Source organism: Salvelinus namaycush, chromosome 22 (assembly GCF_016432855.1).
Source record: "Salvelinus namaycush isolate Seneca chromosome 22, SaNama_1.0, whole genome shotgun sequence".
NCBI classification, from domain to species: domain Eukaryota; kingdom Metazoa; phylum Chordata; class Actinopteri; order Salmoniformes; family Salmonidae; genus Salvelinus; species Salvelinus namaycush.
The window spans coordinates 18,345,928-18,357,986 of record NC_052328.1 but is presented as its reverse complement, the minus strand read 5'-3'; the positions used below and the strand labels follow the sequence as shown (position 1 = coordinate 18,357,986).

General features: G+C 48.0%; 1 protein-coding gene across 1 annotated transcript in view; it reads right to left on the bottom strand.

Annotated features, from left to right (window-relative positions):
• Positions 1-11,715, bottom strand: part of ccdc85a (coiled-coil domain containing 85A) — a 41,456-nt gene extending 29,741 nt beyond the window's left edge. Inside the window, exons 1-2 of the mRNA XM_038960174.1 lie at positions 11,467-11,715; positions 8,249-9,296 (exon numbers count right to left, since the gene is read on the bottom strand). Coding sequence (XP_038816102.1) covers positions 8,249-9,296; positions 11,467-11,697 — 1,279 coding nt within the window. The 5' untranslated portion in view covers positions 11,698-11,715. The remainder of the gene's footprint in view (positions 1-8,248; positions 9,297-11,466) is intronic.
• Positions 11,716-12,059: the final 344 nt, after the last annotated feature.

Sequence of the window (12,059 nt, the reverse complement as noted above, 5' to 3'; positions counted from 1 at the left end):
AGTGAGATTCAAAACCATGATCTTCTGTTCTCTATCCATGGAATTAGTCCAAGTCCACTGCACCACCAGAATGGAAGTAGCATGCCATATTTTTTTTTTACTCATACAAAGCTGACCCAATTTCAAAGAAAACAAGCACTCTTTAAGAACCAGGTGTGGCCAATTAGTGGAACGGCCAACACGCCTGAATACACAACATAGAGAAAGTTTTGTTGACGCTGAGAACGGAATGTATGTTTTTAAATAACATTCTTAGAACGTTCTTTGAATGTTACTAATGTTTTCTTGTTTTTTTATGGAATGTCTTCTTAATGTTCTGAAAACATGACTTTAAATATAACCATAAGGAAAACTGCAGAAAACGTTATTCTGAAGTATTGAAATTCCCATAGAAGAACGTTGTTACTTAACGTTCTCTGACCGTTCAGAGAACATGACTTTAAAGCCGGATGTGAAGGTCCTGGGCTGGCGGGGTTACACGTGGTCTGCGGATGTGTGGCCAGTTGGACATGCTGCCACATCCTTTAAAACGATATTGGAGGCAGCTTTTGGTAGAGAAATTAACATTAAATTCCCTGGTAACAGCTCTGGTAGACATTCCTGCAGTCAGCATGCCAATTGTACGCTCCCTCAAAACTTGAGACATCTGTGGCACTGTGTTGTGTGACAAAATTGCACATTTTAGACTGGCCTTTTATTGTCCCCATCACAAGATGCACCTATGTAATGATCATGCTGTTTAATCAGCTTCTTGATGACACCTGTCAGGTGGATGGATTATCTTTGCAAAGGAGTAATGCTCACTAACAGGGATTTAAACAAATTTGTGCCCAAAATGTGAGAGAAATATATTTTCTGTGCATATTGAACATTTCTGGGAACTTTCATTTCAGCTCATGAAACATTTCAGCTCATGAAACATGGAACCAACACTTTACATGTTGCATTTACAATTTTCTTTTCAAAAGAATTCAGACCCCTTGACTTTTTCCACATTTTGTTACGTTACAGCCAATTGATTAAATATGTTTTCCCTCATCAATCTACACATAATACCCCATAATGACTAAGCGAAAACAGGATTGTAGACATTTTTGCAAATGTATAAATATAAAAAAATAAACTGAAATGCCTTATTTACATAAGTATTCAGACCCTTTGATATGAGACTCAAAATTGAGCTTAGGTGCATCCTGTTTCCATTGATCATCCTTGAGATGTTTCTACAACTTGATTGGAAGGCACACATCTGTCTATATAAGGTCCCACAGCTGACAGTGCATGTCAGACCAAGCCATGAGGAATTCGAGACAGGATTGTGTCGAGGCAAAAATCTAGGGAAAGGTACCAAAACATTTCTGCAGCATTGAAGGTCCCCAAGAACACAGTGGCCTCCATCATTCTCAAATTAAAGAAGTTTGGAACCACCAAGACTCTTCCTAGAGCTGGCCACCCGGCCAAACTGAGCAATTGGAGGAGAACGGCATTGGTCAGGGAGGTGACCAAGAACCCGATAGTCACTCTGACAGAGCTCCAGAGTCCCTTTGTGGAGATGGGAAAACCTTCCAGAAGGACAACCATCTCTGCAGCACTCCACCAATCAGGCCTTTATGGTAGAGTGGCCAGATGGAAGCCACTCCTGAGTAAAAGGCACATGACAGCCCGCTTGGAGTTTGCCAAAAAGCACCTAAAGACAAAACAAGATTCTCTGGTCTGATGAAACCAAGATTGAACTCTTTGGCCAGAATGCTAAGCGTCACGTCTGGAGGAAACCTGGATCCATCCCTACGGTGAAGCATGATGGTGGCAGCATCATGCTGTGGGGATGTTTTTCAGAGGCAGGGACTGGGAGACTAGTCAGGATCAAGGGAAAGATGAATGGAGCAAAGTACAGAAAAATGAAAACTTGCTCCAGAGTGCTCAGGACCTCAGACTGGGGCGATGGTTAATCTTCCAACAGGACAATGACCCTAAGCACACAACCAAGACAACGCAGGAGTGGCTTCGGGACAAGTCTCTGAATGTCCTTGAGTGGCCAGGCCAGAGCCCGGACTTGAACCCGATCGAACATCTCTGGAGAGACCTGAAAATAGCTATGCAGTGACGCTCCCCATCCAACCTGACAGAGCTTGAGAAGAGTTTGAGAGGATCTGCAGAGAAGAATGGGAGAAACTCCCCAAAAACAGGTGTGTCAAGCTTGTAGCGTCATACCCAAGAAGACTCAAAGCTGTAATCACTGGCAAAGGTGCTTCAACAAAGTTCTGAGTAAAGGGTCTGAATACTTGTGTAAATGTAATACTTCAGTTTTTTCTAAAAAACCTTTCTCTAAAAAAACGTTTTCTAAATAACTGTTTTTGCTTTGTCATTATGGTTTATTGTGAGTAGATTGATGAGGGGGGGAAACTATTTAATCAATTTTAGAATAAGGCTGTAATGTAACAAAATGTGAAAAAAGTCAAGGGATCTGAATACTTTCCAAATGCACTGTATGTATATATATTTATATTCCGGTCTCTGACATTGCGCATTCTGATATTTCTTAATAATTATTTTCTGGATTAGGTGTGTATCGTTTATTTTATTATTGCTAGGTATTACTGCACTGTTGGAGCTAGAAACACAAACATTTCTCTGCACCTGCAATAACATCTGAAAATCTATACTATATGTACTATACACCCTGTTCTGACAGTGATGTTCTAAAGCCTTATAATAAACTGTGCACAGTACCACAGGCCCACTTCTCAATTACTATGTCATCCCCTTTCAACATGCCTCCAATAATCAATCCTCTCATCAATACTGGATCCTAAATAGTACTTCTTTAGATCTTTGAATAAGGTAGCAACTACATCACCCAAAAACAGAATCACCCCAGTCCACATTATGTATCTAGAGTGTTTTTCCTACTGAGTAGACTAGTGTGTAAATGAGCGTGTAGTGTTGTGGTTCTACGCTCAAAACATAACTGAACATATAACACCGAAACATGCATGAGAGCATCAGCTGTTCCGGACAACTGTGTGATCACGCTCTCCGCAGCCGATGTGAGTAAGACCTTTAAACAGGTCAACAGGGCCAGACGAATTACCAGGACGTGTACTCCGAGCATGCGCTGACCAACTGGCAGGTGTCTTCACTGACATTTTCAACCTGTCCCTGTCTGTAATACCAACATGTTTCAAGCAGACCACCATAGTCCCTGTGCCCAAGAACACTAAGGTAACCTGCCAAAATGACTACCGACCCATAGCACTCACATCTGTAGCCATGAAGTGCTTTGAAAGGCTGGTCATGGCCCACATCAACACCATTATCCCAGAAACTCTAGACCCACTCCAATTTGCATACCGCCCCAACAGATCCACAGATGATGCAATCTCTATTGCACTCCACACTGCCCTTTCCCACATGGACATCTATGTGAGAATTATATTAATTGACTACAGCTCAGCGTTCAACACCATTGTAACGGCTTTCCTCCTCCTCTTCATCCGAAGAGGACGCTCATGGCTGGCTGACGGCTCTGGACGCTCATGGCTGGCTGACGGCTCTGGACGCTCATGGCTGGCTGACGGCTCTGGACGCTCATGGCTCGCTGACGGCTCTGGCAGATCCTGTCTGGTTGGCGGCTCTGGCAGATCCTGTCTGGTTGACGGCTCTGGCAGATCCTGTCTGGTTGGCGGCTCTGGCAGATCCTGTCTGGTTGGCGGCTCTGGCAGATCCTGTCTGGTTGGCGGCTCTGGCAGATCCTGACTGACGAATGGCTCTGGCAGATCCTGACTGACGAATGGCTCTAGCGGCTCCTGACTGACTAACGGCTCTGACGGCTCGGGACAGACGGGCGGCTCTAATGGCTCGGGACAGACGGATGGCTCAGACGGCGCTGGGGAGACGGATGGCTCAGACGGCGCTGGGGAGACGGATGGCTCAGACGGCGCTGGGGAGACGGATGGCTCAGACGGCGCTGAGGAGACGGATGGCTCAGATGGCGCTGAGGAGACGGATGGCTCAGATGGCGCTGCGGAGACGGATGGCTCAGATGGCGCTGCGGAGACGGATGGCTCTGGCTGATCCTGTCTGGCGGAAGGCTTTGGCTGCTCCTGTCTGGCGGAAGGCTCTAGCGGCTCCTGTCTGGCGGAAGGCTCTAGCGGCTCCTGTCTGGCGGAAGGCTCTGTAGGCTCATGGCAGACGGGCGGCTTTGCAGGCTCATGGCAGACGGGCGGCTTTGAAGGCTCAATACAGACGGGCAGTTCATGCGGCGCTTGGCAGACGGACAGTTCAGGCGCCGTTGGGCAGACGGCAGACTCTGGCCGGCTGAGACGCACTGTAGGCCTGGTACGTGGTGCCGGAACTGGAGGCACCGGACTGGAGACACGCACTTCAAGCCTAGTGCGGGGAGCAGGGACAGGGCACACTGATCTCTCGAAGCGCACTATAGGCCTGGTGCGTGGTACCGGCACTGGTGGCACCGGGCTGAGTGCACGCACATCAGGACGAGTACGGGGAGAAGGAACAGTGCGTACAGGGCTCTGGAGACGCACAGGAGGCTTAGTGCGTGGTGCCGGAACTGGAGGCACTGGGCTGGAGACACGCACCATAGGGAGAGTGCGTGAAGGAGGAACAGGGCTCTGGAAACGCACTGGAAGCCTGGTGCGTGGAGTAGGCACTGGTGGTACTGGGCTGGGGCGGGGAGGTGGCGCCGGAAATACCGGACCGTGCAGGCGTACTGGCTCCCTTGAGCATTGAGCCTGCCCAACCTTACCTGGTTGAATGCTCCCCGTCGCCCGACCAGTGCGGGGAGGTGGAATAACCCGCACCGGGCTATGTAGGCGAACCGGGGACACCATGCGTAAGGCTGGTGCCATGTAAGCCGGCCCGAGGAGACGTACTGGTGGCCAGATATGTAGGGCCGGCTTCATGACATCCGGCTCAACGCTCAATCTAGCCCTACCAGTGCGGGGAGGTGGAATAACCCGCACCGGGCTATGCACACGTACAGGAGACACCGTGCGCTCTACTGCGTAACACGGTGTTCGCCCGTACTCCCGCTCTCCACGGTTAGCCTGTGAAGTGGGCGCAGGTCTTCTACCTGCCCTTGGCCCACTACCTCTTAGCCCCCCCCCCAAGAAATTTTTGGGGTTTCTTCTCGGGCTTCCTTGCTAGCCGCGTACCTTCATATCTCCGGTCTTGAGCTTGATTCTCCGGCTTCCAGCCACGTCTCCTTGCTGCCTCCTCATACCACCGCTCTTGGGCTCTCGCTGCCTCCATCTCCTCACGAGCGCGGCGATATTCCCCAATATGTGCCCAGTGTCCTTTTCCCTCCAAGACTTCTTCCCAAGTCCACGAGTCCTGATTGTTTGGTCGCTGCTCGTAGTCACACTGCTTGGTTCTGGTAATTTGGTGGGTGGTTCTGTAACGGCTTTCCTCCTCCTCTTCATCCGAAGAGGAGGAGCAGGGATTGAACCAAAATGCAGCGGGTTGTGAATACATAATGATTTATTAAAACAAACGACGAAACACGAAAACAAACACTTGGAAGGATTACAAAATAACAAAACAACGTAGACTGACCTGAACGTAAGAACTTACATGTAACACGAAGAACGCACGAACCGGGAAAACAGACTACACAAAAACCGAACGAACAAACATACCGAAACAGTCCCGTGTGGCGCAACATACACAGACACGGAAGACAACCACCCACAACAAACAGTGTGAAAACACCTACCTTAATATGACTCTCAATCAGAGGAAATGAAAACCACCTGCCTCTAATTGAGAGCCATATCAGGTCACCCTTTAAACCAACATAGAAACAGAAAACAGACTGCCCACCCAAACTCACGTCCTGACCAACTAACACATACAAAACTAACAGAAAACAGGTCAGGAACGTGACAACCATAGTACCCTCAAAGTTCATTACTAAGCTAAGGACCCTGGGACTAAACACCTCCCTCTGCAACTGGATCCTGGACTTCCTGACGGGCCGCCCACAGGTGGTAAGGGTAGGTAACAACACATCCGCCACGCTGATCCTCAACACAGGAGGCCCTCACGGGTGCGTGCTCAGTCCCCTCCTGTACTCCCTGTTCACTCATGACTGCACGGCTAGGCACGACTCCAACACCATCATTAAGTTTGCTGATGACACAACATCTGTAGGCCTGATCACCGACAACGATGAGATCTGGCCGTGTGGTGCCTATTCCCCCTCAGGAGACTAAAAAGATTTGACATGGGTCGTCAGATCCTCAAAAAGTTCTACAGCTGCACCATCGAGAGCATCCTGATTTCCTTGCATCACTGCCTGGTATGGCAACTGCTCAGACTCTGACCGCAAGGCACTACAAAGGGTAGCGCGTACGGTGCAGTACATCACCGGGGCCAAGCTTCCTGGCATCCAGGACCTCTACACCAGGCGTGTCAGAGGAAGGCCCTAAAAATTGTCATAGCCTCCAGCCACCCTAGTGATAGACTGTTCTCTCTGCTACCGCACAGCAAGCGATACTGGAGCGCCAAGTCTAGGACCAAAAGGCTTCTCAACAGCTTCTACCTCCAAGCCATAAGACTCCTGAACAGCTAATCAAATGGCTACCGAGACTATTTGCATTGCCCCCCCCCCCCCCCCCCCCGTTACACTGCACACTCCGTTTATTATCTATGCATTGTCACTTTAACTCTACCTACATGTACATATTACCTCAATTACCTTGACTAACCGGTGCCCCCGCACATTGACTCTGTACCAGTACCCCCTGTATATAGCCTCGCTATTGTTATTTTACTGCTGCTCTTGAATTATTTGTTAATTTTATTTCTTATTTTTTACTTTTTCTTAAACTGCAATGCTGGTTAAGGGCTTGTAAGTAAACATTTCACTGTAAGGTGTTGTATTCGGCGCATGTGACAAATAAGTGATAAGTGACGCATCAGGCCAACTGCTCACAACCAGGACTCATTCCCATGGCCTTACACAGAGGATCCACTCAGCACTCTACACTAATCTTTAGATCTCAGGGCTGCAGATACACACACATAGGCACACACACACACTCACTCACTCACTCACTCACTCACTCACTCACTCACTCACTCACTCACTCACTCACTCACTCACTCACTCACTCACTCACTCACTCACTCACTCACTCACTCACTCACTCACTCACTCACTCTCTCTCTCTCTCTCTCTCTCTCACTCTCATGTGCACACACATTCTTAAATGGAAAAACATACTCACGTAATTTCTCCCTAATAAATCCATACTTACTAAGGGACAGAGCATCTATGAATACATACTCAGCTGTTCCTCTGTCAATGCAGTCACTGAAATGGATTCCCAGAAATCTTTTTATGTATGAAAGAGGCTTTTACTATTAAAAGAGGAACCGTTTGTCAAGGTTATTAAGAAAATCTAATTGATTTAATGTTATTTAACTGTCAAATGAAAGCCTTATATTAACTAAGTGGAGACCCTTACTGATAGACTCCCTCTTCATGTTTATCCAGGACAGTAGACTCCCTGAACTCTTATACACACACACAAACACATGCCCTTGGAACTGTGGGTAAAAATAACTAAAAGATGCTGCTAATAATAATAATGAAACAAGAAGACAGGACCCAGCTGTGCTGAGTGGCACATACGTGTGTGCGTATGCGTGTGTGTTGCCTGAATCACGGCCCTGAACGCACACAGCTGTGTTACCTGTGTTGACTTCAGACACCCTGGGGAGTGTTACATCATATGCCCTCCACCATCCATCCACACACACACACACGCACAAATACCACCCCCACCACCACCACAACCTCATGTGACCCACAGAAAGAGAATCCCACAGAGCGGTGACATCACTGCTGCTTGGCTAACACCATAACTGCTGCTGAACCACATAGGTGATACCACAGTAACTGAACCTACCATAGCCCCAACCTCCCAATTGGCTGCTAAACACATTACACAGTCAATTGTGTTACATCTGCCTTTATGCTTGTTCTAGTCATATACAGTGGTCCTAGAAGGCTACTGGGTGTGCTAACCCATAATGTCTGCACACCTAAAGACCGCGTTAGCCCACTCAGCTAAAGCCTAGGTATTAGCACAAGTGTTTACTGTATGTCTCAGACAGTGTTATTGTATAAGACTCAACACACAGATATCGTTCCCTGGACCACCTCAGCTACATACAGTATTTCTCAAATAAAACATTATGACTATTCTGAACAAAAACGCACCGTTCATGCCGTTGTAGATGCTGCGGTGGTGAGGGGACAACTCGTCTCCAGTGGTCCTCCTCTGTACCCCCTCCCTGCCTGCTGGGGGGCTGCTGCCGTACCTCCCCTTCCCGTGCTCTGAACTGGGGCTATGGTGGAGGTTCTGGTGTCGTAACACTTCAGGGCTCCCCACTATCACCCGACCCTTCCTCAGATGCTCTGGTGTCCCCGGCAGTGCCTGTTTGGCCTCAGGGCTCCCACATCCAGCCCCAACCACGACCGGATTACCCCTGTGTCTCTGTGAGAGGTCTGGACTTGACTGACCCGGACCCTGGTTTGGCCCTAGCCCTTTCCCAGCCCCCAAGAGCTGTTTCTGGGCCAGCATGTCAGCACTGCTGGGTTTGGACTGAGCCTCGGCCTCCAGTCTAGTAGGGGATTTGCAGTGTTTCTCTGGGCTGCAGGGCCCCCGGAGGCCCCTGGGGTCAGGGATGGTGAGGGACCCCCCGCGGGGCCTGCAGGCCTGGGGGAAGGTGTGGTAGTCTGGGGTGGAGCTGTGGCGACGGCCTGTAGACTCTGGGCCTGGGCCCTCTGGTTTGTCATGGTTGGAGCCAGGGTTGGAGCCCAGACCAGAGCCCTGGGTAGGGGGCTTGTGATGGGGCTGGTCGGGGTTGTCCGTGCTCCCCGCGCTGGAGTTGCTGCTCCCATCCCCCACGTCTCGGAGCAGGCACGTTATAGCCTCCCTAGTTTGAGACAGACTACTCTGGCTGTCGATGGAACTTCTGCACCCTGCACCCTGCACTGCTCCTCCCCCTCCTCCCCTCTCCTCGTCCAGTAGGATACACAGCTCCTTAAGCTCCAGGTTCTCTCTGATCACCTCTCCCTGGCGCTGCTCGAGCTCCTTCAGTTTGTGCAGGTAAAGGGACACCTCTTTTCTCATGAGGCCGGCGCTGTAGCGTCCCAGGCGCTGCCACTCCCGAGACACACGCTTGCCCTTCTGACGGTCGTCATCAAGGAAACAGCACAGGTCCCGCAGCTCTTGGTTATCCTCCTGCAGCTTCTGGTTCACGTCCTGGACACACACACACACACACACACACACACACACACACACACACACACACACACACACTCACACACACACATTCACACACACACACACACACACACACAGGAGCAAGCACAGAGGTGATACAGTTGAAGTCGGAAGTTTACATACACTTAGGTTGGAGTCATTAAAACTCGTTTTTCAACCACTCCACAAACTCGTTGTTAACACACTATAGTTTTGACAAGTTGATTAGGACATCTACTTTGTGCATGACACAAGTCATTTTTACAACAATTGTTTACAGACAGATTATTTCACTTAAAATTCACTGTATCACAATTGCAGTGGGTCAGAAATGTACATACACTAAGTTGACTGTGCCTTTAAACAGCTTGGAAAATTCCAGAAAATGGCTTTAGAAGCTTCTGATAGGCTAATTGACATAATTTGAGTCAATTAGAGGTGTACTTCAAGGCCTACCTTCAAACTCAGTGCTTCTTTGCTTGACATCAAGGGGAAATCAAAAGAAATCAGCCAAGACCTGAGAAAATAAATTGTAGACCTCCACAAGTCTGGTTCATCCTTGGGAGAAATTTCCAAATGCCTGAAGGTACCACGTTCATCTGTACAAACAATAGTACGCAAGTATAAACACCATGGGACCACGCAGCCGTCATAACGCTCAGGAAGGAGACGCGTTCTGTCTCCTAGATATTAGCGTACTTTCGTACGAAAAGTGCAAATCAATCCCAGAACAACAGCAAAGGACCTTGTGAAGATGCTGGAGGAAACAGGTACAAAAGTATCTATATCCACAGTAAAACGAGTCCTATATCGACATAACCTGAAAGGCCGCTCAGCAAGGAAGAAGCCACTGCTCCAAAACCGCCATAAAAAAGCCAGACTGCGGTTTGCAACTGCACATGGGGACAAAGATCGTACCTTTTGGGGAAATGTCCTTCTGGTCTGATGAAACAAAATTGAACTGTGACCATCGATACGTTTGGAGGAAAAAGGGGGAGGCTTGCAAGCCGAAGAATACCATCCCAACCGTGAAGCACGGGGGTGGCAGCATCATGTTGTGAGGGTGCTTTGCTGCAGGAGGGACTGGTGCACTACACAAAATAGATGGCATCATGAGGATGGACAATTATGTGGATATATTGAAGCAACATCTCAAGACATCAGTCAGGAAGTTAAAGCTTGGTCGCAAATGGGTCTTCCAAATGGACAATGACCCCAAGCATTCTTCCAAAGTTGTGGCAAAATGGCTTAAGGACAACAAAGTCAAGGTATTGGAGTGGCCATCACAAAGCCCTGACCTCAATCTCATAGAACATTTGTGGGCAGAACTGAAAAAGTGTGTGCGAGCAAGGAGGCCTACAAACCTGACTCCATTACACCAGCCCTGTTAGGAGGAATGGGCCAAAATTCATGGGAAGCTTGTGGAAGGCTACCTGAAACGTGTGACCCAAGTTAAACAATTTACAAGGCAATGCTACCAAATACTTATTGAGTGTATGTAAACTTCAGACACACTGGGAATGTGATGAAATAAATAAAATCTGAAATAAATAATTCTCTCTATTATTATTATGATATTATTCTGACTATTATTCTGACATTTCACATTCTTAAAATAAAGTGGTGACCTAACTGACCTAAAACAAGGAATCTTTACTAGGATTAAATGTCAGGAATTGTGAAAAACGGAGTTAAAATGTATTTGTCTAAGGTGTAAACTTCCGACTTCAACTGTACATCACAGAAGATTGAAATATAACAAAACCATTTGACATAGAAACACAGGATTATTATTATTATTTTTAAATAATATGTATTTATTATAAAAAAAATATGAATAACATTCCACCCATAGGGACCCGTCATTTCGACTGCAGGCAAGGGCTACTACATATCTTCAGCAGTTCCAGCTCTTATGATAAGCATACAAGCAACAAGTGGTCCATTGGGTTAAATTATGTAAACCACTTGAAGACTACCTTGCTACCTTCAAACCACCTACCTTGGTTATTTTTAAGGAGTTTGCAGTGGTAAATTACAGCTTTTTTAACGCATGAATGATAATAATAATTAGACCATGGCTTTTTTCACCAGGAATCCATCAGACATCCATAGAGCAGTGCGCAAACTTGTGCGCACTGCATTATCAACATCACACCTGCCTCACCTTCAAACCCCGGATCTCTGTCAGGTGCTGCTGGAGTCGCCGGTTCACCTCCCGGATCAAATTTCCGTGGTCAAGCATGACGCCCATCTTCTCGGCTTCTGCCCTCCGTAACCGCCGCACCAGCTCCTCTTTCCTCCACTTCACCAGCTCCCCGTCGCTTATCTTGGAGAGTTCCTCCGCCGGACTCTCTGCGCTCTTGGCCATCAGCTGGGGCTGCGTCCCCTTCTCCATCGTTGAATTTAGGCTAGCCTACTCTAATGAGAAGATAACACTACGACGGTAACCTACTAATTCAGTGCAAAACCCACCCAAACGTAACTCCGCACCTGCACTTACCCAAATGTACACTCTTTATCTAATGTCCAGATATTTATATCAATTTCATGTTTGTTCTCTCTCTCTGACGCCCATTTTGAAGCTATCCAAAACAAGCAGTGCTCTCCTATATTCCCGCCTTTCTCAAAGTAGTCCGCACGCGTTCTCTTCTGGAGAGCCCATCGCCGGCTCGTGGGCTGTTTCTGGGCATGCCTGCTGCCTCGCACATAAAGCCTTTGCCTAGGGCTCTCCTGCTACTGCGCTTCGTACAGAAGGGA